The sequence below is a fragment of the Oenanthe melanoleuca genome, chromosome 6 (assembly GCF_029582105.1).
Source record: "Oenanthe melanoleuca isolate GR-GAL-2019-014 chromosome 6, OMel1.0, whole genome shotgun sequence".
NCBI lineage: Eukaryota > Metazoa > Chordata > Aves > Passeriformes > Muscicapidae > Oenanthe > Oenanthe melanoleuca.
This window is the reverse complement of record NC_079340.1, coordinates 15722781-15750564: the sequence shown is the minus strand read 5'-3', so window position 1 is coordinate 15750564 and position 27784 is coordinate 15722781. Positions and strand designations below refer to the sequence as shown.

General features: G+C 46.1%; 3 protein-coding genes across 14 annotated transcripts in view; 1 reads left to right on the top strand and 2 right to left on the bottom strand.

The window, feature by feature from the left end:
- Positions 1-388: 388 nt before the first annotated feature.
- On the bottom strand, positions 389-6488 carry LOC130255070 (cytochrome P450 2C19-like). Its single transcript, XM_056495388.1, has 9 exons — positions 6178-6488; positions 5685-5847; positions 5064-5213; positions 4598-4758; positions 4018-4194; positions 3370-3511; positions 2880-3067; positions 1598-1739; positions 389-921 (listed from the first exon to the last, which is right to left on the bottom strand). The coding sequence occupies exons 1-9, from the start codon at positions 6355-6357 to the stop codon at positions 740-742; spliced, it is 1485 nt and encodes a 494-aa protein (XP_056351363.1). The 5' UTR covers positions 6358-6488; the 3' UTR covers positions 389-739.
- Positions 6489-9956: 3468 nt separating this feature from the next.
- ZP4 (zona pellucida glycoprotein 4) overlaps positions 9957-27784 on the top strand; it is a 37216-nt gene continuing 19388 nt past the window's right edge. The window contains exons 1-12 of one of the 5 annotated variants that reach the window (XM_056495385.1): positions 9957-10156; positions 10489-10610; positions 10687-10789; positions 11332-11487; positions 11862-12049; positions 12214-12311; positions 12653-12783; positions 12951-13140; positions 13214-13361; positions 14651-14729; positions 15027-15143; positions 15254-15821. In XM_056495385.1, the coding sequence (XP_056351360.1) occupies positions 9958-10156; positions 10489-10610; positions 10687-10789; positions 11332-11487; positions 11862-12049; positions 12214-12311; positions 12653-12783; positions 12951-13140; positions 13214-13361; positions 14651-14729; positions 15027-15143; positions 15254-15396 (1674 nt within the window). In that variant the 5' untranslated portion in view covers position 9957 and the 3' untranslated portion in view covers positions 15397-15821. Of the gene's footprint in view, positions 10157-10488; positions 10611-10686; positions 11488-11861; positions 12050-12213; positions 12312-12652; positions 12784-12950; positions 13141-13213; positions 13362-14650; positions 14730-15026; positions 15144-15253; positions 15822-22125; positions 22180-23135; positions 24199-26420; positions 27046-27784 lie in introns of those variants that run through there. The other 4 variants (XR_008840864.1, XR_008840863.1, XM_056495386.1 and 1 more) reach the window with 4 other exon arrangements.
- The window catches only part of LOC130255066 (uncharacterized), a 29945-nt gene continuing 19821 nt past the window's right edge, over positions 17661-27784 (bottom strand). For 5 of the 8 annotated variants that reach the window (XM_056495377.1, XM_056495379.1, XM_056495384.1 and 2 more), the window contains 5 exons: positions 27053-27207; positions 25779-25805; positions 24207-24325; positions 20338-20462; positions 17661-19815 (listed from right to left, as the gene is read on the bottom strand). In XM_056495377.1, the coding sequence (XP_056351352.1) occupies positions 20366-20462; positions 24207-24325; positions 25779-25805; positions 27053-27207 (398 nt within the window). In that variant the 3' untranslated portion in view covers positions 17661-19815; positions 20338-20365. The remainder of the gene's footprint in view (positions 19816-20337; positions 20463-24206; positions 24326-25778; positions 25806-27052; positions 27208-27784) is intronic. The other 3 variants (XM_056495378.1, XM_056495381.1, XM_056495383.1) reach the window with 1 other exon arrangement.

The following is a 27784-nucleotide window of genomic DNA, read 5'->3' as shown; positions in this document are numbered from 1 at the left end:
CTTTTCCTAAATTAATTCATTTTAATAAAGAATATCTAAATCCCTGCAGTGATACTGATGGTAGAAAAAGAGGTGCCAGAGAGGTTGGTTGCAGTCTCCAGTGCTCAGGTAAGTGATCTTGCAACAGCCAGCAAAAAGCATGAATGCATTATTTTCATTTGGCAGACAGGCTGCAGGACACCCTTCCCCTCCAGCACCCTGAGCCTTCCTGACTGCTGGTGTGCTGTGACTGCTCTGGAGCTCCTTGCAAGCAGCAGCAGTGAGCACAGTGGATGACAAAGGCAGGGTCCTTACCCAGAAGGGACAGCCCTTCCCACAGGGTGCTGGCCACAGGCTCTGCAGACCTATTCTGCAGTGCAACTCAACCCCAAATAAGAAACAGCGCAGATCTTTATAAGTAGATTTTTGTTTATTGGATCATGAATGTACACACATGGAGCACTCTCCATCTGCAAAGCATGGTCTTGGTGGGAGCTGTGCTGGTGACAAACCAGCTGTTTGATGCTCTCAGTGATCCTGTGACAGAGCATCAGTGCAAGAGGCTGCAATGTCAGGGCCTCCTGTGGTGTGCTGGAGTTCTGGGAGGCTTCAGAAGTCTCTGCTTTGTGCATGTACCTGTGTTGGGACTGTCTTCCTGAAGGCCTGGGAAAGGTGGGTCAGTACTCCTGCTGTTAATTTTAGCAAAGAAGATGTAAAGGAACAGCTGGTTTCAGGACACTGGAGAGCAGTTCAGTGCTTTTCAGCGGGGCACAGCACAGAGCTGGTAGGCAGGAGGTACATTGCCTGTCCCACTCAGAGTGGGGGTTATGTTGAGCTCCTGGGGCTTGACAACAGACTTCAGAGTAAAGTTCTGCAAGATGGTGGCTATGAGTAAGAATATCTCCATTCGTGCCAGGCCCTCTCCAGGGCATATTCGTTTTCCTGAAAGTGAAAGCAGCAAATAGAACTCAGTGAGGGTTTCTGAGTAGATCAGAGTTTGTACTAAGCAGCTGTGTTGCACAGCTTTGTTTATTACCCACAGCCATAGAAGTGAGATGACTATCAGGGTTACTAAGGACATTTGCAAGAGAAGAATTCATTGGCAAAAGACTCTTGATAGTTTGGATGGGTGTGTGAAGGAAGAACAGGAGCAGGAGAAGACTTAGCCATGGAGGGAACATCACAGGAGTCAAGATGAGAGAGAGCAGGGTGACACAGAGCACAGGTGAGAAAGTGGAAGGTTGGGTCTATTGATAGGTGAATGGTTGCATGTAGAGGTACTTAAAGGGTGCTGGGGAAAAGTGGAGCTACCACAAAAAAGTTTGTTCAGGGCAACTTGGGTGGTTGTGCAGGAAGGTGACAGGTATTTTAGACAGTGGCAGTGGATCCCATTCACATCATTACACTGACAACTCCTAGTAGGAGATTTGAGAAGCTGTCAGGCCTGAAGAAGATGGGAGATGCCACTGGAGATGGGAGGAGTTATCCAGAGAGCAGTGAGCCCCAAGGAAGCACCAGTGGGACCATGTTGGGAAGAGGCAGCTGTGTGTTGCAGGGAAAGGCAGGGCAGTCAGGAGTGGAGGCTGACAGAGAGGAGAAGAGCAAACCTGTGCTTTACCTGCTGAGAAGGGCATGAAGTAGTCACTCTTCCTGAAGGTGCCATCCTTGTTCAGGAAATGTTCAGGATTGAACTCATGTGGGTTTGGAAACTCTTTACTGTCGTGGAGGACAGAAGTGAGGACAGGGTAAATTGTGGTGCCCTGAAGTAACACAAGAAGAGCAGAACATGAAAGGCAGGTGAATTAGATCACTCAATCTGACTGTCTGCCAAGCTGAGATTATGCTTCCCTGTATAACCCTACCAGTGCCTTTGGTTTCCTTTTGGTACCCCTTCTTTACAGGAGGCAGCTTTAGGGAGACCCTACTGAATGTCACAGCAGTTGTTGCCTGCTCTTCCTGAATTCTCCCTCTCATCTCCAGAACATTCATCCTCACTTGCTCTGGTCATCAGGGCACACCCCACCTAATTCTTCTCTTTCTTGGTGTCTCACAATATTGCAGATGCACTATGTCCCTTCTTTTCAGAAAGTCCAAAATATCAAAAGCCCACAAAGTTGTTTAAAAGAAACTCCTGTTTCATTTCCCTTCTCCTGACAAATTTCTCCTGCTGCAATCCTCTATTTTGCCACTTCCTGGCCAGCCTTTACAGGGGCTGGAGTATTCAGCAGTGATGCAGAAGAGTTCTCTGCTGGCAGCTGAACAGTTCTCTGGGTCCTGCTTTATGGTTTTACATGGCTGGAAATCACACCACCAGCAGCCCATGTGCTGCTGTTTCCAGCTTCCCACAGTCACCCAGAAGAGCAAAGAGCACTGCTGCAGCAGGCCAGGCCAAGCCATGGGCTGCTCTAGCCCACCAGCCTGCCTCTGGCAGTGGCCAGCAGAGACTGCCTCAGGAAGTGTGCTAGAACAGAGCAAACAGGTTTGGCTTGTTCCATTCAATGCAAACATACCCTACAGCATTTTGTGGCTCAGAGTCTTTCTGTGCTCTATAACCAGCAAATGATTTTGCTCCCAAGCACGTGCACAAGCTATCCTGGATGGTGGTGAGCAGCTCCTCAGCTTTGCTGCCTTTTGTGTGAAGAATCACTGCTCTGGGTATTTGTGACCCTACTATGCTTCTGCAAATAGGTAAAGCTGCAGAGCAAGGGAACAAAAGTGTTGGTCAGAGCTACTGTTCTAGTCTTGGCCCATGAAGCATCAACAAGGGAGTGCAAGTGAGCTACAGCTGCCTGAGGATAAAACCCACAAAGGGCTGGGTGAAAACAAGGTCAGGCCACAACAGTTCTAACTTGTGGCTTGTAAATGATGGCCTAAGAACTGCTGAAATTGAGGAAGCCAACCTTAGGAATGACATAGTTTCTGAAGCTGGTGTCTTTGGTCACAGTGTGAGGAAGAGCCAGGGGAATAAGAGAGATGAAGCGCTGGATCTCATGGACCACGGCATCTGTGTAGGGCATCTGGGTCCGGTCAGCCACACAAGGTTTTCTTGACCGTCCTACTACCTGGTCAATCTCTTCTTGAATTTTCTCTGTCATGAGAGGCATAAACCATCAAATGGGTAAATAAAACCAAACCTATCTAAATAGGTTGACCTCTGCTGTTTACAAATCACAGATGGCAGGAACATTATGCTGGTTTTGATGTTAACTGGAACACAGCTCCACTGCTGCCCATGCAAAGAAAGTTCTATTATTTGGCTAAACAAAGATGTGGACACAGTTAGGTCAGAGGGAGAGAGAGATGAGGGGGACATCTGGGAGAAGGATGTGGTGTTAGACATGTGCCCAGCCCAGGGGAATAGCTGGAGTGGAAGAGATCACAAACTGGTACCTTGTATTTTTGGGTATTTGAGAAGAAGCAGAAGTCCATATCGGACAGTGGTGCTTGTTGTCTCAGTTCCAGCGATGAACAAGTCAAAGGTGCTTGTTATCAGGTTCTTCAGGTAGAAACTGGAATTGGGACGATCTTTCTCCTAAGGAAAAGGCTTTGTTTTTTCTCTGGCTGAGCTGAGAGAAGTGGCCCTTTCTCATGTCATCCCAGACCTTCCTTCTGTCCTACAGCTGTTGCATTTCTCTGCTAAGCTGCAACAGCCATCTGGAGAATTGCAATGCTACCTTGAGCAGTAAACTCAGTACCAACCCTCTTTTAAGCTGTGTATTGAATGGCACTTCACTGCTTGTTTGCTGTGCCAACTGCTTTCCAGTGAAAGAACTGCAGGACCAAACTGAAAAAGTCCCTGTGTTTTGGTGAAAACAGAGGAAGCTCTTCCTCTCTGAACAGCTGCAGGTAGTGGTGGCTAGTGAGAATGCAAGCCCAGAGCTATAAGCTGTAATACAGACAATATCTGGGGTATTGTTGCTGTTTTCCCATTGCTCAGCTGACTGGGAATGGGTCAGCCCAATGTCTGTGTTACTCATGAGAGGGAAGGACTCAGCATAGGTGTGTTTGGGGGCAAGCTGGGGCCATCTGTCTCCTTACCTCCTGCATTTTGCTGAGGAAACAGTCAATGAAATCCTGAGGGGAGTTGGGATCTAGGGAGGCTTGGTGCAACTTCACCTCCTCTGCTACAAATGCTTTCAGAGCATCAAATTCTGCAAATATATTGTTGTGTGGGCCAGGCAGGTAATCCAGGATACCTGAGTACATCTGGTAGAGCTGGAAAGAAAGAAACAGGAAGATTCCTAGTATGACTTTTTCCCCATCCTTTGATATTAGCCAAAAGCCCAGGAAAACCACAGCCCTGTCAACTGAGCCAAACAGAATGACTGTGGGGCTGGACAGGGCTTGCTTAGTAGTAGTAGTAGTAGTAGTAGTAGTAGTAGTAGTAACTTTAGAAGTGGAGAAGAAGGGTGTCCAGCACTATTGGGAAACTGCACTTAGCTGGCAAAGCCAATTCCAGCTTTTGTGAGGGTGTTTCTTCCTCTTGAATGAAATGCCTTCAGTGCAGCAGAGCTTTGATGGGGTCCTAATTAGAAGACTGAATTGGAACATCATTGGGAGGGAGGCCTCCTTCTCCCCTGGGAGAATGTTGCCACTGTGAAATGCCTACTGAATGTACCTGTCCCCAGATGGAGTTCATCATCTCGAAGATGTTGTTCATGTTGTTCATCAGAGCCAGGAACTTCTTGTCTTTATAATCATATCGCTTCCCAAAGACAATGGAGCATATGACATTGGAGACAGTACAGCTCAGCATGAAGGTTGGGTCAAAAGCTGCTCCTGTGATTTCAGAAAAGTTACAGACTTAAAAAAAACCCCATGAAATGTTGCATGCCTCCTTATGGCTACTGTGGCTAGTCTGAACTCTGGATGTTAGTGGAAATATCAGATCAGTCTCTGAGTGACACAGAAGGGTCCTCCAAACCCAAAACAGAACATCATCACAAAATGATCACAGCTTTGTAAAGAGGGGTAGCTGATGCATGGACCAAATCCATTGGAATTTCATTCCTTGCTAAAGATGTGAGCTCCCTTAATACAGGCTATTTTTTTTAAACATAAAATATATTAAAAATGGACTGTACCCTTTGTTTTGTTGATCTCTTCCAGCAAGTAGTCAGATTCCTCCTGTATCCTCTCTTCAATGCTCCTCTTCCCCATTCCAAAGTTCCTCAGAGTAGTGAGAGAAAACCGCCGGACTTGCAACCATGGCTCATTATTGCTAAAAATAATCCCTGCACAGGAAGAAGGAAGAGGGAAGACCTGTCTTAGGCATGCTGGGTGTGAGATGAACAGTGGCTCATTGTGACAGTGAGCACTGACATGGTCGTGTCCCAGTGTACTGTGGTTTGGAGGTTCTGGAGTCCAGCTGCCTGCTTTTGGCCTTCTCCACTACATGCCCAACATCCCTGTAAATAATTCATCACTCACCCACACACAATTTCCCTTGCTGCAGCTGGTGGCTGCTGCCCCTTGCCATTTCCCTGCCCATCTTTGAGAACAATCTGGCTCCCCTTCTCTGCTACCTCACACCCTTTGAGTGGTGGAAGTCAGCAATTACAGCCCTCTCTGGCTTCCCTTCTCTGAGTCGGTGGCACCCACCCCTTGCAGTCTCCCTCATGCAAGGTACAGTCCAGCTCTAATCTGCTGAACACATCCCCAGCCCTTCTCTTTTCCTTCAGAAGGAGTTCAGTCAGCAAATATACCCATTCCATTGTTAGCCCTGTCTCCAATTGGCATGTGTCCTCTGGAAGCAAACTCGTCCGCACGATCAACCAAGGCTTCTTTCACCACGTCATGTCCGTGCAGCACCACCACTGGTTCAGTGCCCAGGTGCACTGTGAACACTGATCCATATTCTTCACTGAGCTGTAAAAATGCAAGAGGGAACATGGCCATGGTGCAAATAGTGAGGAAGAGTGGGAAAGTCTGCTTGCTGCTGCCTCCTGCAGCAGGCAGTTAGTCTCACACATCGGTAACATCGAGGTTTGGCTCTCTCGTGATAAATGTGGCTGTGGGTCCCACTTATCACCCTGAATAACATGGCAATAGCAATGAGGGGAAGCAGCTGCAGTGCCCGTGACTTTTCTGCTCCTCTGGAATTGCAAGTCATTGAGCCACAGCCACAGGTTGACCCCATGCACAGGTCCCACATATTTCTCACCCACAGCAGAAAGAGAGAAGAAGAAGCTGCCTTACCTTCTGGAGGGTTTTGGCCAAGTTACTGGGTTTCACCTGAAGCAGGTTACCTAGAATGGGAAGGGGAGCTGGTCCTGGAGGCATCTTCCCCTTTCCAGACCTTCCTTTCCATGCTGCAAAGGAGAGCAGGCAAGCAATGCAAATCAGGAGAACAACAGTGACTCCTCCCAGGAGCTCCATTTTCTTCTGTGGCTCGGGAGGGAGTGACTCTGGCTGTCAGAATCTGAGTTTATATACCAAAGGTCTGTGTTAGTTCAAGAGCAAGTTTGGGTCACATGGCAGAGTCAGTCAGTGTTACTAGTCAATCATTTGTTAGATTGCCCTGTGTTATGAAATTAAGACTTTTATTGGTATTAATTATTGAAGACACACCTTATCTCAAACAACTGCAGCTGCCAACAGAGATTAGGAAATCGGTAATGTGTTCATACAAGTTGTTTTGTTTACCTAGAGTTAATTGTTAAAGAGGGCACGTACAGGAGCACACTCTCCTACTGAGGCACTCGCAGATATTCACTGTCACAAGAGCATCTTCCAAGTACTTCAGTGACATTTGGGTTTTCTGTTCTTCAGCACTGTTTATGCAAGCCCTTCATGGTGTGAGCCATCCTTCATTGTTCCTGAAATCTTCCTGACATTATTAGTAAAGTTCACACTGCATGTGATTTACCAAAGGACATGCATCTGTTTTCCCCAGTGCACAGCTATAGCCTCAGTCTCTCTCCCTAGTGGTGTTTGGCCTCACAACAGAGGAAAATATAAAATATGTATCTAGCAAGGCCAGAAAGGTCTCCAGATGTGACAATACACAAGAAAGGACTTGCTGGGTGAGACAAAATGAAAATGTAAGAAAAGGGGGTAAGACCTTGAGACTCTGACCTCTTCAAGGTCTCCTAGAGGAGAAAAAGAGAAAGACAGAGAAGAGAGAAATCCAGAACTTAAGAGAGTTTCTGGGAAATGCCTTCCCAAGCTGGGACAGAGATGCACTGGTCTGAGGCTGGGTATAGGCTATGGCAACCTGACAGCTAGTCCTTGCACTTTCCAAAGAAGCTCATCACCTACTGCTGGAAGCTGGCATGCACAGGCTCTTGGTTTATTGATGTTTGACTCCACTATGAGGAACTACTGCCTTGGAAGTTCCCTAGGTGCTCTGGGAGACAGCAGAGCATGTCTGGTGTATTGCAGGGGCTTTAAAAAGAGCTGGAGGTTTCCTCAGAAGATTGCTCAGGCCTGCATACCCATGGGGTCCCAAGAGCAGTGGCCATGGCTGGTAGAACAACCCTCAGGATGTGCTCAGCTTGTTCAGGCTGGCCTCACCCTCCATCTCTCCTGAACTGTGGGACATTTGCAGGCAAAACTGGTCAGAAGGTGTTGCAAGGATAGGAGATGTGGGACTTGGTGGGAATTAGCAAGAGGCCTGGGTGAACCGAGTGCTTTGTTGGGATGTGCTGTGTTTGCTGTACAGCAGGGTGTTAATGTGAGCTTCCCTTTCACTCAGAGAAGCTGGTGAAGGTCTCCATCCCTTGCAAAATTTTCATACTTTCCCTACAGAAGGGAGTTCTAAATCATCCTTGTTCTCTTGCATAGGTGGAATAGTTTTCTAGTTGTTCTTTTTAAATCTAATTTTACTTCTTAGAGAGCTATACTCAATACTTTGGTGGAGAAACTGAATTGCCAAGAATTTTGGCTAGTTGCTGATCTGCTGGCCAAATTGCTGCATCAACTCAGACGCTGTCAGGTCAGTTCATGGAAGTTCAGGTAGGTTCGTGGACTTTCACCTAATAAAGTTCATGAGAGTTATTTGCACTGCCACGAAGTAGCTGCCAGCTACCAATGTTCATGACCTAGCCACGTTGTCTACAAAGTTTCCTTGTTCCCAGGACACTCATTGAGCAGACTAGTGGCCCACAGAGGTGTTTTCTTCACCTGCCTTCATCCTCTGCATGTCCTTCCTGTCCATGGTGCTCTTGGCTGCTATCTGAACTGGTGCTTACAACTGGGTTACTGTAATGCATGATAACTATCAAATGGGTGAGGAAAAGATTTCTAGGGAGAGAGACCTGCTTGTTTCATTTCAGCTAGGCTGCTTTCCACTTTCCACAACAACTTCTTTCAAACAAAGCATTTAATTTCCATGAATTTCAGGCTCATTTGAAAAGCCTCCCATCCCTAGTGATCATACACAGCTGTTAGATGTCTGTGTAGGAACTAGGAAAGGGCAGTTTCTGAAACTGTTCTCAGCACAGGTGCTACTTGGTGGATCTACAGCACTTCCAGGCTTGTTTCATGTAGAATTATTCTTCAAGTCCATCTAGACATTTTTGCTCTCAGCATAAGTAAAGTATTGATGGGTCAAAGTATAATAAAAGTATTTCTCTACAGTTCTGAAGTACTTTACTGATTTTTACCCAATTACCAGCAGTCAATGAAGCCAGAGGAAGCATTTGGCAGTCATGCAGTGATTATGTGATTTGGGCGTGCCCAGCACTCAGATTCTAAGGAGATGAAGCCTCCCTCCCTGTCAAAGTCCAAATGTGTTCCTGGGTGTCTCCACTGTGGCTGCCCAGTGCCCAGGCAGGCACTGTGGGGAGCACAGTTGGTTCATGAGGGCTGCTCAAGCCTCAGCCATGTAGGCAGCCTGTCAATCCATTGTCTGCATCTCCTGTTGTGCAGAGCTGCTGACAAGGGCTTAGACTTTGTGCAGCAGCCATCCTGTTTGATGAAACTAGCAGAGGTAGGCACTAGTAGAGGTAGTGACATTCTTGACCAGCTGGGATCATGGCACCTTGTACAGCTGTGCAGCACAGATGGGCTGTGGGCTGGAGAGCAATGGAAATGCCTCCCTGGTGTCCTGATGCTGTACAGTGCTGTGCAGACAGGAGCTGGAGGGCCTGCTGAGGGCAGAAATATAAAAACATTCACAGTTCCATTGCATGAATGCAGAATCATGTATGGAAAGATGGGCAACGAGGCATTCACTTGGTGAGGCTGTCTGAAGTGTGGCTGGGAGAAGGCTCTCAATGAGACCTTGCAGCTACAGGCAGGCAGCAGTGGTTGCTGGCAGGCTGAGTTTTCTCTGGGATCAAGAGGCTCCCCCTCCCTGTGTTTCAAACCCATCTCAGGGGCCCACCTGCCCGGTTTTGGGGGCAGGGGTCCCAGAAAACACACCATCCTGCCTCTTAGCAGCCAGGCCTGAACAAGTCCTGCAGCTATCCCCACACAGCCACACTGCAAACAGGGCTCTAAGTCCCCAGCCAAGAGTGTTTATGGGGAATCACCACTGTTTAGGTGTGCAAAGCCTCTTGAGCTCCATGATTTCTCACAGATTTTATGAGGACGGCTGTTTCTGTGCTTCTAAATCAGCACCCTGTGTCTGGCATTTGAACCCAGATAATCTTTCAAAGGGTAAAAGATCACTGTCACTAAGTTTCTTGCACTCGTGCCACGTAATGAGCAATTAGAGCAGCAACAGGGTGCATGGGGAGAAGCAACCAGATTTCCTGCATGTCCCAACTGTGGGAGCAACTCAGGGTAGGAAAAAAGGTTTGAAGACCCTCCTGGGGCTCTACAGTATGAACAGAGATCTGTCTCTTCATATTAGCTCAACTCTTGCCCTTTGGTTTTCTTTAAAGAGTGCAAGCAGACTCTGCTGAGTTCAGGTGAGGGCAATGCAAGGTGTTAAACTGCTAGGCTGGGTCCACCTGACACTAAAGGGATTTCTGGTCCCAGCTGGCTCCACAATTTAAAAGGGCTGGGCTTAGAGCCCTGCAAGTGAGCAGGATGGGTGCTGCAGAGCAGTCTAGGGCTGCATCAGGAGCTGTGCTCTTCTGGGTGTTTCTTGGTCCCCTTGCCTTGGTCCTGGGGGCTCATGTCAGTGTTTTCTCTGAGCCCACCCTGCTGACTTGTGGCCAAAAAAGCTTACAGCTCACCTTACCTCCAGGCTGGGAAGGGAATTCTTCGTTTGTGCTGACTACTTGGGGTGAGGCAATATCAAGAGGCATTTTTAGCCATATCTTTGCCCAAATGAAGAGGTGCATGGAATGAAAAGAAAGGAACAGGTTTTGATGTGAAGTGTTGCTGAATAGCTTCTGTGCATCTTGCATAATCAGGGGGCTGTTTATATGACACAGCAGTCAAGGACTTGGTGAAGTGCTGTGCCTGGATCTAGATGTCTTAGCTGCTGGATTTTCTCACTGCTGTTCCAGACCTTAATACTGACTAGGTCTCTGTTTCTTAGAAAGGTAGGATTGTAGTGGTCTAATCTGCAATATGGGACTCTGAAGCCCCTGCTGCTGTGTCCTCTTTCCTTAGATACTGAAGGGAAGGCACATGCTCTGCAGAATGACACTGGCTGTGGGCTCTTGGTATCTGGGACTCCAGACGGCTCCAGGAAAATATCGGTCTCTTATACTGGCTGTTATGTCTTTGAGTGGGTGAGTGACCTTAGGGATTCTGCTGGGGATGTAACTACTGCTGCTCTGGCTGTCCTGACTGGTGATCCTCTCCTAGGATCACAATTACCTTATACTGGTTGGGCTTGAAGGAACAGATGCTGCTGGGCAAAAGGTTCTTCGTGAGGAGACGCTGCTCAGGTGCCCTGTGGATCTTCCTGGTAAGATACAAGCACCTGTCAGAATCTTGTGGTGATGAGTACTATTCCTTTCAGATGGCTGTTCCTAGTCAGTTTGGGGGCTAGGAAAGGGGGCTTTCTGCTGTGCAGAAAACTCCACAGAAAAGGGTCTGGACATGAGAGCCACCAACTTAATGGGGACTTGTGCCTCTCTGCAGGGTCAGCAGGTGAATGTTTGTTTTGTCTCCCAGCCATATTCTGGCTACATGAGTTCCTGCGAGTTCAGGGATTGAACTGGAGACTAGGTACAATGATTTTTCTTAACTACCAAGAGCTGATCTAGTTTATCCTGACAGATTCAATGTAAATCCATTTGCCTGTACATGGCCTCAGGGGGAGTCTCTGTTCATGGAAATTCAGGTCCCTCCTGAGCAGGCTTCCATGCCAGATCCATGTGTTTGACCTTCACCTGACTCTCATTTCCCTTGGTATGCAGAGTCACCAGGATGTCTTAAGTCAGTGTCCTTCATGTGTTTGTCCCCCTGCTTTGTGCTTTGGCTGCAAAGCCCTGCTGTTTTTTCCAGCCCTAGATGCTCCAAGCAGCAGTGTGTGTTCGGCCGTTCCCAGCCAGGACCGGCTGCCCTGTGCCTCCCTGCCCATCAGCCAGGGAGACTGTGGAGCACGAGGCTGCTGCTATGACCCCAGAGACAGGGTGCAGCCTTGCTACTTTGGTAACACAGGTAAGCCTGGGCAGCCTTTCTCCCTCCCTCCTGAGCTGCTGCAAAACAGGATCTCTCACTTTGCTGGCAGGGCAAGCTGGGTGTGTACCACTCCTGCAGGTGGCTCGAGGCTATGTTTTTGGCTGTCAAGAATAAAATGTCTCGGTGAAGTGTCCAGCATTTTCCACTGCATTGCAACAGACCTGGTTTTGTGCCCAGCATTGGTGCTGTTGTTGGAGCTGGTTGCACTTGTCTTGCCATACTTAGCACTTGTTTTGTGGGTTAAAGGCATGTCAGCTTGCAGGACTTGCTGGTCTTGTCCTGTTTGTGATATTAGGGCTTCTTGTCCATCCCACTTATCTCTGAGCTCAAGACTGATTATATTTTTTCTCCAGTGACAGCTCATTGCACACCAGATGGCCAGTTTTCTATTGCTGTTTCTCGAGGTGTGACCCTGCCACCTGTTGCCCTGGACTCAGTGCAGCTGGCCAGTGGACACACTACTGGCTGTGTCCCTGTCCTGACAAACAATGCCTTTGTTGTGTACCAGTTTCCACTCTCTGCCTGTGGCACTACTTTTCAGGTAAGAGCTGCAGCTGTTGCTAGGCTGGAAGAGCTGGAACAGCCTGACATGGCTTTGGCTGCTTAATGGACATCCTACAGACTTCCAGAGGCCTAATGCTGTTCTCCAGCCTCATATTGATCCAGCCTGACTTTACCACAGTAATGGTGCCTCTGTCATTCTAGATGACTGGAGACCAAGCCATATATGAGAATGAGTTGGTGGCAAGCAGGGATGTGAAGACTGGGAGCCTTGGCTCTGTCACCAGGGATAGCATTTTCAGGTATTACTCTGGAGCTGATGTTGCTAGGTGTCACTGTATCCAACATCACTAGAGAAATTTCTGCTTGTCACAAGCTCTGAATTCATATGAGGCCACTGGAGTAGGTTAAAGACTGGTATATCTCTAATTAGTAGGAATAAAGCTGGTGTTGATCAGTGACAATCTGCAGATTCTCAAATCTAAACACTAAAGAGAATTTCAAGTATTTGTTACAAGAAAGTGTTGGAAGAAGGGATATAACTAATTAAAGCAGATGATACATTGCCATATTGGAAAAAGGGGGTATCAGAGTGACTTTTGTTATTTGCCTGATTTGGAGCTTTCCCTTCCTTTCCCACCAGGTTACATGTCCGATGTAGTTACCCCATCAGTGGGAGCTCTGTTCCCTTGAGTGTTCAGGTGTTCACATTGCCACCACTCCCTGCTGTGTCCCAGGCAGGTCCTCTGTCCTTGGAGCTGCGTGTTGCCTCAGGTAGGAGAGGTGTGCAGGGCTCTGGTCTCTGAGTAACAGTGGAGTATTGATGGGTTAACCCAGCACTGCTTCCCTGCCATGGTGGGAACTTACTGATAGGGCTGTAAAGAATGCCTGTTCCTGTTCCTGCCTGCTCTTAAATGGCTCTTGGGTGTCTTCTGTCCCAGATGGAAGCTATACTTCCTACTATACTGACACTGATTATCCTGTTGTGAAGACTCTGAGAGACCCTGTTTATGCAGAAGTCAAGATCCTTCAGAGAACAGACCCAGACCTGATTTTAGTTCTGCACCACTGCTGGGCCACACCAAGCCCCAACCCTCAGCAACAGCTGCAGTGGCCAATTTTGGTGGATGGGTAAGTGATTCGTAAAAAACTTTGGGTCAGGGGAATAACTTGCTCTTTCTTCACTGCTTACCTTTCTTCTCAGTTGCCCTTACACAGGAGACAACTACCAGACAGAGATGATGCCTCAGAGTTTCACCTCAGGACTACTGTTCCCCTCTCATCATCAGCGTTTCACCCTCTACACATTCACCTTTGTGGACTCCACTTCCCAAGAGGAACTCTCTGGGCTGGTAAGGTCCTGTCTTGGCTGCCTAGCTTCATACTGAAGACAAGTAAAATGTGTGAGCAATAGGAACAACTTCATAACTAGGAGTCTCTTGGCCTCCTTGGGGCAGTGGGGCAAAGACTAGGAAAATCCCCTGCTGAAACAGAAGGAGAGGTTGATGCCAAAAACCTTATGCCCCGAAGTGAATGTAGTAAGAGACATCACTCCAGACATCACTGGAGGGGTGAGACAGAAAATGTGACTACTAGGTGGGTAGTAGTTTAGTTAAGCAAGTGCTAACTTGTCTGGTGAATTGGCTTAGTGTGTGTGCTCTATCTATGCTAATCAATATTCTCTAAACTACATTTCTTGGCCGAAATGACTTGGAAATAACTTTGTACTTTTTGAAGCAGCTGGGCTGTGACTCTCATTGAGCTCCTCCAGTTAAGTCACATTAAAGTCACCATTCATGTTTGCACAGTGCTGCTGGGATTAACTAATACTCAAAACTGGTCTCAGCTGTATTTAAGGAGGTTCACAGTGAGGTGGTGCTCGGGCAGTGTTCCAGGTGTCAGGGAGAAGTGCTGTAATGCCTGGTTTGCCCGAGTTTGAGTGTGTGGTTAAAGGTGTGGAAGCTGCCTTGGAGCGGACAGCAGAGGGCTCCAAGGCTGCAGCCTGGATGTGAAACAAGGCAAGCAGACCTTGCTGCCTTCCCCTTCAGGACCAGCTGGTTTGGAGCTAACTCTCCCCATCGCAGCCCATATGGCCTTGTGACTTTGGATTTGTTGCTGAAAGTGTTGATAACAGATGTTCTTGCTGTTTGCTGAGTAGCACTTGCAGAACACCAAGACTTTCTCTCCATCCTGCTGTCTCTCAACCCCAAGTGAGTAGGCATGGGATAGGCCAGAGCCTGGGAGGCAGCAGAGCTGACTCAAAATGGCCAAAGGAATATTTAATGATACACGATTTTATGCTCAGCAGTAAACATTAGGGAGTTGATCTTTGTGTAGCTGATGCCACAGTTGCCTGTGCACTGGCCTGCCTGTAGGAGCAGGGTAGGTGACTTGCTTTCAAATCTCTAGTGCTTTAGGCTTTTTTCTTCCCTCTCCTTCAGTTATTTAACTGTCTTTATCTCTCCAGCTACAGGTTTTCTTGGTTTTCCTATTCTTTCTCTGCCTGCTGGGGCAGAGTGGGGCAGTGAGTAAGTGGCTGTGTGGGTGCTGAGCTGTTGGCTGGGGTCAGTGCACCCCACTAGGATAGCAGCAGTCTCCAGGCCCTCCTGAGGCACTTCAGGCTGTGTTCCCTGTTTCCCAGGTGTACCTGCACTGCAGTGCTTCGGTGTGCCACGGGTCTGTGGAGGAGTCCTGTGTCACCACGTGTCCTTCCAGAGTCAGTAAGTGTCCTGCCTTCTGCTTCCCCAGCCAAAGGGCCACCAAGGGCCCAGTCCCCAGGCTGGGGAGCAGGAGACATGTAGCCTAGGGAGCAATTCCCTTGAGGCATGGACAGCTTGACAAAGCATTTCCTGCTCCTTTCCACTGAGGGCTCTTCTTATGCCAAAAAGACAGAAGTCTCTTAGCTCTGTGTGGACTCATGGAAACTGTGGCCTTCAGAGCCTCCTGTATGTTGAGAAGCTGGCCTGGACAAAGTTTGCTATACCTCTTCTTACCTACACCTTCACATTGCTCTCCAGGGGGCAAAAGGAGTGCTGAGCATCCTTTCCAGGAAGGTACTTCCCATGTGTCCAGCAAAGGCCCTGTGATTTTCCTCCAGCATGAGCGAAGACAGGACTCGGCCAAGGATGGCCTTGGTAAGTGTGGCAGCAGGGCAGGGGAAGGGGGCTGGCCTAAGCTTTTCTGCAGAAAGGCTGAGCCCCTAAGGCACCCCTGGGAGCATTAACCGGGGTGTTTCTCCCCACAGGAGTGGCTGTGCATGCTGCAGCCCCCTGGGCTCTGAGATTTGCTGCTGTGGCAACTGGGACAGCTCTGTGTGTGGTGCTTGTGATTTCTGTGCTGTGGCAAAGGAAGGTGTCAGCAGCACATGAAATCAGTGGATTGCAATAAAGTGACTGCCAAACCCATTTGGTTGGTGTACCCCTTCCCCTGGAGACCCTGGCTCTAAGACTTATTTGCAAGGCAAAAATTATCCCGGGGCTGTGAAAGCTTTCCAAATTCATCTCTCTGGAATTCTTCAGGCTTTGGTGTTATCTGTCTGCCTTGGACAAACTGGAGACCTTGTCAAGGCCTGGGCTGCAGACTGAGGTAGGATTGATGCTGGGTGGTGTTGGCATTTCTGTTAATGAATATAGTGGGTTTCAAAAGTAGTGACCTAGGCTCCATTCAAACACTGAGCAGAAGTGCAGCAAAGCTCACTGACAGCAGATCCTGAAGCTGCTTCTCTGGGGATGTAGAGCAGGTATTTTGACTGCACTGAGGAGCTGGGGATTGCCCACTTGTCCCTAAGTCACTGGGTAAGTTAGGGATGTGCTCACATGGCAGGACTGGAGAGCAAGGATGCCAAAGCACTACACAAATGGGCCTTCTAATGATGCTGTGCATGAATGTGCCTTTCTTGCCCTAGAAACAGAAAAGGTGGCATTTTTCTGATAAATGAGAACATAGAAACATCTTTCCAACTGAAAAAAAAAAAAAAAAATAAAGTGTCTAGGTGGTTTGAACTTTTGGGTAAAAAAAATCAAACTTTACTTAGAGCTTAATCTTAAGCCTTCATGTGACAGCAGGCAGTTAGGAGTCTTCAAAGGTCTTGGATTAAAGCTAATTTGACATCACTGTCGACATAAAAGTACTTTTCTTAATTTTTAAACTTATTTCTTTTAGATGAGAAATAAAACTTGCCATTTTGAGCATCAGGAGCAGTTCAGTGTGGTGCAGCCAGCCCCAGCAGCTGGGCAGCACCCCTCTTTGCTTTCTGAGGTCCTGGGTGATAGAGTACAGCAAAATTCTGCAGCTGTAGAGGGGAAATGGGGCTCCACCCCCTCCTTCCTGCCAGCCTGGGGGAGCTCTGTGCTTGCACTTACACTGAGATCTGCTTATAGCTGATGGGGTAGTCCTTGAAAGGAAGGAAAAATGCTATTCTCTTTTTTCCTCTAAGGCTTGATTAGAAATTCTTCCTGTTTAGGGCAGGAGAGAAGTCTTAATTGTATTGCTTTGGGGCCTTTAAAAGGGAGGAGTAGCACTTACACATAGAAGCAAAGAACTGATCAGTAACTTGCTTGAGGCAGCAGATGTTGTTCTTTTTAATTAGGTTCTGCTGATACTCTGTGATTGGAGGGTGTTAATGAGTGGTTTTAGTTCCTTTCCTCTTCCAAGAAGCTTCAGGAGTAATCTTATGTTTTTATTTTTCTAGTAGAAATGCTTTTCCCTGCTACTGTCAGGATAACCAGTGATCATCATCTTCTATGCTGTCAAAAATCTAAGCAGAAGAAAAGTTCCAAGTTGTATGGTGGGAGGGAGAAAGAGATCACAGGCTGGAAAAAGACATCATCTGAATATAGGTGAAACAGCCTCCTCCTTTGGAGCAGGCCTGTGGCAACTAATGACCTTGGTACAGGTGGAGCTCTGTCTGGGAAAGCTGAGTGTAAACTCATCATGTGCCTCATGACAAATCTTTAGTAGCAGTCTGTAATGTTAATTAACTGGTCAATAGAGAGGTAATATAAAACACACATTCTCAGAGCACCAGGCAGTGTGCTCTGGCACTGTTCTTAATTGTGTGTGCATAAGCCAAGACCTAAACACCTCCTGTCTGCCACTGGAGCCTTCCTATGCCTCAGTAAGGGAGACAGAAATATTGGCTAAGATGACTGTGTGGATGTTGAAGGGGCTGTGAGAGTCAAGTCCCTGCTGCCCTTTGTTGGGTTACTGAGCCATCCAAGTGGCAGGGAGCTCTGGGTGTGTATCCTATGGGAATTGCATAGATTCCCCTGCAGGGACTGTCTCTTTTGGTGCAGAGCTCTGTGTAGGAGGCTGGTATGATGCTTAGTGTAGGGTACATGCAGTGCTAAGTGGAGGTGGTGAGCAAAGAAATAGACTTAATTCCCTTATCCAGTCTGGGGAGCCTTCTGTGTTTAAGGCTTGCTCTTGGCCCTCAGCTGGCAGGAGGGCTGTGAGCAGCGGTGAGATGAGAGTTGAGAACAGCACCTTCTTCCAAAGACCAAACTTGCTTCTTTGACAAAGCTAAAGATGTTCTTTAAAAGCTTGGAGGTAACAATTCCTTTCTTGACTAGCTATGCCCACCTGACACCCTAAAGGTGTGGCAGTTGCTATACTACAAGCCAAGTGTTCATTAATAAAATATCAGAAAACAATTATCATAAGTGATACTTTTATTAAATTTCTTATGCTTGGATTACAATGGATCCTGGAGTGGAGAACTATACAGTATGTTACATATTATAAATACATTTACTTCTGAAAATACATGAACTTATTTAATATAATGCTATAATAAAGAAGAGTGCTAGTTTATCTTAATTAAAAACAACCAAACAAACACAAAACACCCAACAAACTTATACCATGAATAAAGAGGGTTGTAGAAAATACCAGTTCATGATGCTATGTCTTAAAACACTTTAAATTCAGTTTACACTGATTCACATTCTGTACAGTCTCTGTAAAAAACTTGGAGGGATAATGGAGGATGTAAGTAATGCAGGATTTTTATCCCCTGTATTTATGGAGATATACAGAATATTCATAGAATAATCAAGTCATAAATCTTTCTAGCTTTGGCTGAAGCTAGCAAGATATACAGTGAATAACCAAGTCCTGCAGCAGCAGCTACAACTGAAACATTAAACACAGCACCTACTTTAGGGTGCTAACCTTTAGTCAGCACAGACTTTTTTTTTTTTTTTTCTTTTTTTTTTTTTTTTTTTTTTCTTTTAATGGGGGTTTGGGTTGTGGGGCTTGGTCATTGTGTTTGTGGAGATTTTTTTGAGATGGTAAGCAACAACAGTAGCAATCCTTGTGAGTACTTGAACCCTGCCCTCAGTCATCCCTGCAAACTGTACTGGCCCTGGCATGGCTGAGATCTCCAAATCCCAGAAAAGATCTTGCTCTGGTTTGGAGGACTCCAACAGCTCCAGCTGATGTGGATGAGCAAGGGAAAGCATCTGTTGCTGAAAGACTAAGCCTACTGAAGCTGATCATTCTTGCCAGCTTGTCAAATCTTGGTTCTCAGGCAAATTGGGGGTGGGGAGGGATTTTTAAACAGCAATTGCTTGACTTGTAATTTTATTATAATTTTTGGGGTACAACAATCCTTTATTGAGGCAATGTTAGTTTACTTAAATATTTGCTTCATGTGTATTAATTATTTTGCTAGTACCTATAAGAGCTGGTGTGCAGAGACCTCTGCAGCCATGGGATGTTCAGAAGCATGCACTGCCTGTTCCTCAAGTCAGAGAGCACTGGACATGTGGCAGTAAGGCAGCCACCACACAGTCAGTCTTACACAGTTCGTAGTGTATCCCAAAAGGGTCCCATATTACAAAGGATGTATTTGGATTACTGTCCCTTGCAGCCTTGCTCTCCTTTCCTTTTCCCAGTAGAGAGAGTGTGGGCAGAGCCATACAGCAGCAAGACTGCCCCACCTGCACAGACAGAGCACTTCAGTGGAACTCAGAAGTGGGAAATCAAGCCTGGTATCCTGTCCCCCATCATAAAAAGAAAAAAGATGGATTACAGAATGGCTGGGCTTGAGGCAGAGGCTGCCCTGGGTGCCCCCTCCAGTCTGTGGAAAGGCTGATTCCTGTAGTGCTGCTTACTCTGGTCTTTACAATGTGTGCAATGCCAGCTTCTGTGCAGGGTAGCACTAGAGTCCAGGGACCTCTGCAGAAGCAGCCCACAGGATGGGAAGATAGTAGTGAATTCAGAATGACCTTAGCTTTACGCACTTTGTTTTCCTCTTGGATTCCAGTGAAATGGCACAGCTGGCCATGGGCTGCTCTGAAGGGAGGAACTGTGCTGGGGACACAGACTGCAACTCTCCTCCCCAGAGGGTGGAGGCTGTCCTTTCAACAGCCACCGCTGCCCTGGGCAATGAGTCTCTTGCACTCCTCTAGATGATGCTATGTCCCATAAAGCTAATGTTTATTTCGGCTGAGGAAGTCCCCAGAAAGTAATGATACTTTAAAAGCTTCAGTGTTTTGGGTAATTCTGTTCCTAACCCAGAGAACAGGAAGAATTTCCAAATCTTAAAAGTCCCTGTTGGTTGTGTTGCCAAGATGCTAACAGCAATTTTCATCTGTAGCTTGACTTTTTGAAGTACACTTCAGATTCAGGAGCAAAGCCATACATAGCTGAGCATGTATCTGCCCACAGACCCTTCTCAACATCCCCCTTCCTTCTTTCCCTTCCAACACACAACTCTGAGTTGCTCTGTTGACAATTGTAGGATTAGCACAGAGTAACCCCAGGATTCTTGATTTTGTGTCCTTCGGTTCTTGCCTTGACTTTCTGAAACAGAAACATGCAGCGAATGTGAGATTAGAGAGAGTTTCTCTGTATTTAACCTATGGGCTGGGTTGGAAACGTGGAAGATGAAGCTGAGGCTGGTTTTCTTTTAGTCTTTATAATGGAAAGAATGTCTCTTTCCCAAGACATCTTGTTGGCTTATTATTTGGAAGACTTTTAACTGACTGCAGATAAATTAATTTAGTGCCTTTTAAGTTTTGTAAAAAGGTTGTGTGATGTGGCCTGTACAACTATAGTTGCCTTTAAATTGTGGGCTAAAAAAAAATACAACAAACCAAAAGCTGGGTTTGGTTGGTTAAAAGTCTGGGGGACTATTAAAATGAAGATATATGGGCTAGTCCTCAGCAGTCATCAATCCACATAATTTGAATTTCAAAAATTGGACCTGTTTCTGTCTTTGCAAGCTGGAGTGTGTCTGGATGAAGGAACAGGACTGCCTCATTTTTGTGCCAATAAGAGATGAAAAACTCCAACCCACAAGAAAACACATGCTGCTTTACTTACCTTACCTTGCTCCATTTGACTCAGGTTATCAGAAAGGCCACAAGTTTTCGTTCTTTGTATTTTGTCCCAGAACAATCATGGAGTTCCTCTCAGTTTTCCTCAGCTCTGAAGAGATAATATCTGGCCTTAAGAAATTAAAAAATACAACTGAATTTGACAGTGGCCAGAATGCATAGCTGTGTTCTTAACATTAATGTACTGTGCATATGTATCTAAATTATACCCAATGCAGCTTCCCCCTTTCCAGTCTGAAATTCCATAGCAGATGCTATCCAAATATTTGTGACAGCAACCAAAAAGAAAGCCCAAGATGCAGCATTTGGCAGGGAGCCACATAGTATTGGATGAACACAAACATAATTTTTCTCAGAGCAACTAGTATTTTCTGCCCAGCTGGAAGATGGGGGATATACTTGTGGCTGAATGTCACAGGGAAGTTAAAATTTCTGGCCTAAAATAGTAAGTAGGAAATGAAGAGCAACACTAAACTAGCTGCTGTGGACTGTCTCCAGCTTAATTTTTTGTTTGTTACTTATTACATATGATTGAAATGACCTGTTTGGTTGAAATTACTTAGATACCTCAGGCCTCCAGGTCTTATGAGAAACAAACCTTTTGAAACACTTTCTACACACAGCTTTAAACTAGGTTCTGTTTAAGGAAAAAAAGCTGTTGTTTGTTTTTTTGGGTTTTTAAAGCAATATTTGAAAGTTATTATTAGTAAATAGCTAATAGCTATTTACTTCGAATCTTCAATTTTAAAATTTTCAGCTTAAAGTCCTGACTGATGTGGTGCAGATTCTTTATTTTGTGAACTACTATATTGTTTTTTTTTCCTAAATGTTTTACATTTTTATGTTCTATTCTGCTCTCACTTCTTTTACAATGGACTAGTCAATCTTCTGCCTTGATGTTCTTTAATTCTTTGGTGGTTTCTCAATGCTGAGCACAGGGTTGAGAATACCTTAGTATTAATCTTCCATGTGAAGAGCATCATTCAAATCTGAGTCTGACATTCTTGGGCCTTTTTCAACTTCTACTACACAATATTGAAAATGGGGTTTTGTAATGTTAGAACTGCCCTGTCCTTTCTAGCTTACTTCACACTAACAAAGTGGGCATCATACAGCAGCAAGCTTTTGGTGGCTTCAAACTGAAACTATCATCTTTACCACTGCATTTGAGGTTAGCTCATGCCCATGCCTCTGCATTAAGTCTACAGCTCCCATAGACACCCAGGGGGGTATATCTGCACTGGAATATCAGGAGGGGATTGCCCAAAGCTTCCTACATTAGATCCTGCCCTGGAAAGTGGAGGACCACGTGCTGCTTAAGTTCACAACACCATCATGAAGTCAGTCATCCATCTGTTCTGGTCCTTTGCACAGAATAGATGCTGCTTTGCAGGAGCAAATGTATTAGCAGGAAAAAGAAAATGAAATGAAAACCTGAGCCTCTTTAGAACAATGTATGACAAACCACTGAGTCTTGTGCCAGTATGTTTACCTTGGCAGGCCTCCCCTCTCTCCTGCTAGAAGAACCAAGTTCTCTCTGCTATGGGAATTCTTTTGTGCATGTTAAAAAAAAAAAAAGAGAGAGAGACAGAAAAGAAAAACAACCACCCTGGAGCAGATTATTCATCATACACAGAGTAGGAGCATGAAAGGGGATTTGCTTTGACCTAGTTACAAAAACAAAGTGACTTTCTCTAATTGCCTAAATGAGTCAAGTGGGACTGGGTGTCAAAAGCAACAGATCTGACTCCTTCAGAGCTGTATGTTAATACAGGGCACCAGGCTCCAGCCTGTTCCAGTGCAAGACCTGGAGCCCAAGACAGCCCGGGTAAGCAAAAGCCAGCCAGCTCCATATGTCTGCATGTACAAACAGGACCTGCAGCCAGGACAAACATGTTTCATAAATTATAACAAAGCCAGTGGCTTTAAATGCTGAGAGTATCAGGGTTTCAATGTTTGCTTTGCCAAGAGCTGCAGATGAGTGAGACTTTTGCTTTACCATTCTCACACTGCTGCAGGAAAGGTCTGTCTTACTGTCCAGCAGCAGCTGTTGGTCTGCCATTGATTCATTGGACCCTGAGGGCAACTGCATATCCAACTGCCACATGGATAAGGTGCCCAACTTTTGAACACACCAGTGAAAAGGACAGGGTCAGTACACTGCTGTTGCTGGGTTTGGGGTAAAAAGAGCAAGATCAAGTACAGATAGGGCTGGGGAATAAGAGCTGGAATGAAGGAAAAAAGGAAATGGAGGGATATAAGGGGCATGAGTAGAGGCGAGGGTTTTATATATATATACAGGAGAAGAAAGTTAGTAGAAGAAAAGGCCTTTATCAACTACTGAAAAAGCCTGCAAAAATCAGTGTACAAGAGCTCTGAAGATGCCTGGATACAGATAGGCAAAAAATCTGTCCATTTGACATCTCACTGTACAGCATTTCCATGATAGCAGTAGCTGTCCATTTTAGGAGACTAATTTCTGGGGAGCTAGAAATTCTGCTAGGAGCTATTGGGCTGAGCCTTCATTGGAAATACATTAATTTAGGCAGTGAGGACCTAGCCTTCAATTCTCATGCAGGGAGTGCTGGCATTGTCCTCTATGCTGTGGAGATGGGGCAAGCAGAAAGTAACAGAGACAGAACTTTTCTGAAACCCAAATAAAAGTGCTGGTTCTATTCAGGTTTAGAGGGGAGGCTCACAGGAGTTTGTATTTTTTCCCCAGCTGCTTCACCATCTATTTTAGATGGAACTGTTTGATCTCTCTCTGCTTTGTGTTTCTTTCAGTTTCCCAAACAATAGGAGGAAGCTCTCCAGTTACGTGTGCTTGGACCCCTACCAACCTTTTCCCAGCTGGAAAAATCACTCCGTGTATTACAGAGTTTTTTTCCCCAGATGTAATTACAAGACTCCCAGTTCCCTTATGCATTTTGTAAGGTAGGTACAGGCTGTCTTAAGGGGAACAATAGGACATTCCTGAGTGCTTAAACAACTGCTGTTTCCCCAACATCACCCCCTCTAAAACCAGAGGAGGGCTTAAGCACATTTGAGCTGTTCCGCTGAAGGTTACTGAGATCTCAGCTGAAAAAACATCCAGGGAGGTGCACAGCTCCATGTACTGCTCCTGCTTTGGTGACTAAGATACCCAGGCTCTTCCTGTTACCTGATTACATACACAAACATTCCAAATTCACCAGACTAGCTGGGAGGACTTGGCAAGTGAACAGGGAATATCTGTGCAAGGGGTAGCTGGCAGAACTGCCAGCTGGACATGCACAACACAGTTTAGCTCAGAGACCAGGCTGCAAACAGCCTGGTAGACAAAGTTGCTCAAGGGAGCAGCATGGATCAATTAATAGAAATAAGACCTCATATTTGACCCAAATATTCATCTACAGCAACAAACAGGTCCCACTCATGAGCACATATTCAGCAAACTTCATCTCTCCTTCCTCTGACAAAAACCATCTAGCTGATCCTGACTGTCCCATCCCAACACACATCAGGTACAAGATGGTCTGTCCCACTGGATAAAAGGTGGGAAAGTAGACAAAAGAGAACATTAATGCTAACTGCAATGCTTAGGAAGGAGCAGAAAGACAATTAGGCTGTAGAATGGCTCTGGCTAATTGTCATCATGCCCTTGCCCTACTGGGGAGAAGTACCTTATTTTAGGGACCCTAATGTTTCCATGATTCTCACACAAGTAACATCCAGTTGGGATCCCAGAGCATCTGGGTACTAAGGAAGCAAATGCTACTGCTAGCCAGGACCAGCATGTGCAACAGAAATAAGGTAAGGAGTGGTCTCCTCCAGGCTCCCAAAACTAAGTGAAAATCTCCCATAGCGTTCTCTCACCTATACAACTGTGGGCAGGACCTCTTCAGAGCAGCAGAGGACAGCCCCAGCTTGTTCTGGTTTGTCAGTCGTGTCTTCCTCATAAGATCTCTCATTCTCCTCCAAGCATGGCTCTCACCCTAGGGAGCAAAGAGAAAACACAACTTAAAGGACCAGAGGCAAGTTTCTGGCAGACTTAATCTGGTCAACATATGATGCTTTGGGGGTATTCCAGGGTGGTAGGAAGAGAGAAGTTTCTTTATTTCAGACAGACAGAGGTCAGGGCCCACAGAAGAATTTTTAACACTGCAATGATGCCCAGTGGCCAGCCTATATCTGTACAGGACACAAGGAGATAGGATTGATGAACTCTGAGTAATACCATCATTTTTCTATTTTGTTTGGTAACATTTCTCTGCCTAGGACTCTTTCTGACTGAGGATTTCAGAGAGTGAGGGTGCCTCACTGGTGAATGCTGAGTAGCTGCCTAAGGGCACGTTTTACCCTATTGTTATGCTGTGCTGAAGGAGAAGATCAGTTTGGTTTCCTACCTACTCTCATGCACACAGGGGGCCTTTACAACAAAACCCAAAAAAGCAGTTTGATCCTCTTATCCTTTCTATTAGGCCAGGTGCATTGGTATCAGCCTTTTTTAAGGTGGTACCTTTTGTGGACCATGAATTAGAAGAGATCAAGCCTTTGTTTCCCAGTCACGTCAGCAAGCCACAGCTATTGGGCCCTGACATTTGAAATGCTAATAGAGATTATCAGGAGGTCAGGGAGTCTCAGGAGGCAGTCTCTGATCTGTGCTCTCTCCAGCCCGGGCTCATCTGGACTTGTGATCTAAATGGAGCTATGAATCAAAAAATCTAATGAGGCTTTTTTCCGATATTGTTTTAAATTTCCAAAAGTGATGACTGGAAAACCGGAGGAACAGAATATAAGTTATGATGTCCCAGAAGTAGCATAATGAAGAGAAATTATTCCCATTTAAGTGAATTTCTCAAACCATTGTCATTGTCACCTTCCTGACCTTGCTCTGCCCTGTCCTGGGGTTCCCCCTCCAGTGTGCTGGTGCTGCTGTGCCACCAGCAGAGCCATTACTACAAGAGCTGTGGCCACCTTGAGAGCACAGCCTGGCAGCTGCCCAGCCACACTCACCAGCCCCAGCAATGCCTATTGCAATAGCTCTTCCTGGGACACTGCAAAGTTTTCAGCTCTAAACTTCAGATGAGATCATGGCTCAGCTGAGAACTGCAACACCTTATTCAGTGCTATTGAGTTAATTGCCTATAAGCAAGACTGTTTACCCATGGAAATAGCAAACCTCTGTGTTTACTGCTGGGATTAATGTGTGCTGTGGAAGGATTTTGAGGCCTCAGCAGTTAGTCCCTCGTTGTGCTTGTCTCAGACAAGCAAGCACTGCTGATACCGCAGAAAGCCTGAGCAGCTGATGCTGCTGTCTTCCATGAGAGTAAACTTCGGAGGTGAGTAAACCTCTTTTGTTCATACAGTGCTGTGCACTACGTGGGCTTACTTTCTGATAATGCAGACACAAGTTAAATATATTCTGCAAAGGCAGTCAGTACATACCGAGATGTTCTTGCTGACGTCCAGAGCCTAGAAACAAAAGGAGAATACACTGATAAATAACAAGACAATGAGACCATCTCCCAGCGTTTGCAACAGAGCACTGTTCTCAGCTCTGCCCTGGAATGCACCCAGAGCCTTGGTCGAGTCCTTTATCACTTTTTAGACTCAGTCCCTCACATGTGTGATAATCCCTTCTTTCTCCTTCCACCTCTGGCCTCTCTTTTGTATTTAAACTGCCAGTTCGTGTGTATAGTACCTGGTAGCCTGGGGATGAGTGTAACAGACAAAATTCCCATAAAATACCTGCATTGTGGGAATAAATGAGGCATTTCATGTTCAGGGTACAATATCAAATACTAAACGACAATACTAAGGTGTGATGTAATGAGACAATGAGGATTCAGTTTAAAGAGCATGGATCTTGGTTCCACAGTCCTGTGAAGTCATCAGAACTTCCCACATATTTAAAATACTCCAGAAGCTGGCTGGACACAAGGCAGTGTGGAGCACCTTTCAGGCCTCAGCCTTAATTTGGGCTCTGAAGTTCATTGAAGTGTTTGTGACCTATTTGCAACTTAAGGGTGGAAATTTCAAGAGGTCTTTCCCGTGAGAGACCTACTCCTTCCTCTTTCCTGTTTGCAGGGCTGGGGATCCTCTGATTAGAGTCTCTGCTCTGGCATTTCAGCACTTCTGAACCCCACCGGAACATGAAAGTGCTGAGGCAGACACAAACAATGTGAAAGAAAGGGAGAGGAAAGCATTTGTCCTTGCTGCCTTGCACTTCAGTGACACAGATTTGCTGAAACACATTCCCTGGAATATGCTTTGAGGACTGGGGCTAATTACATTGATATGCTGCCAGTCTGGTAATAACTGTGGCCAGCTAAGGATTGACCTGCTAAAATTTTTATTAATGGTAATGAATGCTTGGTTTAATCTCACTAGCATCAGTAGTGGAGATAATTATGACAAAGTCCACACAGTAAGTTATTTGGAGTTGGTGAGGACTAAACTCCATGCTGCTGTCTGCAGTGCTTCTCTCCCCTGCACCACTGATCCATTTGTGTCTTTCTTGGCATAAAGACATAGTCCTTCTTCATTTAAGGCTGGGAGCAGAGAGACACAGGCCCCCCTAGCCCTTACTGGCCCAGCTCCACTCAGTAGCAGACAAGGTTCCCTTGCTCTCCTGGCACCTCACTCTGATCTACCTGTGAATTTCTCTCTTCTTCTCCCACGGGTCCCACTCAGAGTCAGGCTCCAAGCTTACCACTCACCTTTCTTACTGCAGGGTCCTTTGACAGAAAAGCTTGTCCCTCAGCCATACTCCCAGCTTCTCTGAACTCATTCTCCTTGTTGTTCCTATTGTTTGATGACTTCCTGAGCCCCACCATCAGCTGGCTCTTTCCTGATTCCAGGTATCTCTCACTTCCTGCAATGAAATGCAAGGACTTACTTCCAGTGTCCTGCTGGGATGGCATCTGGGCAGTGCTGGCAGCAAGTTATGACTTCAGATGGGATGAGAACCCTAAGGACTTAAAGACAGGATAAGACCCCATGTGATCCCAAAGGCCCTGACTCAATCCTGCAATGAAGTTGTTCTGTTTCACCAGGTATTAGAAACAAGCTGAAATCCAAGGCTTGAAGTAAACTGATCAGCTTCATTTAGTGAGCAGATTCATATCTAACAAACTTTTCATCTGGTTTTATCATCAGTAGGCTGAGCCCAGTGTTTCTCAGCCTTCTGGAAAAGTTGGTCTCTGGGTCAAAGCTTTGCAGCTGGGGGCTTATTTCCACTTGGTCTATAGAATAAATCATCCTCCAGGAACGCGTTCTGTGCCTACTTGAGAGGGTAGAAGACTAACAACAGGCATAAGGCTTTCCATCTTAGATCAAATCCCACCTTGCCTGGGTGGAGGGGGGCTCCTCTAATGGTTCCATTCATGCATGCAAAGTTTCCAAAAGACCTATTTTATAATTCATTTGGCCTAATCTTTACAACCACAGCT

What these genes read in the sequence shown, in the direction of transcription:
- LOC130255070 (XM_056495388.1), bottom strand. Translation starts at nt 6,357, where the DNA reads ATGGAGCTCCTGGGAGGAGTCACTGTTGTTCTCCTGATTTGCATTGCT. An exon ending in TGGCCAAAACCCTCCAGAAG is followed by an intron (nt 5,848 to 6,177) that starts GTAAGGCAGCTT and finishes GCATTTTTACAG; the next exon opens with CTCAGTGAAGAATATGGATC. An exon ending in CTTCATGCCCTTCTCAGCAG is followed by an intron (nt 922 to 1,597) that starts GTAAAGCACAGG and finishes TTTCACTTTCAG; the next exon opens with GAAAACGAATATGCCCTGGA.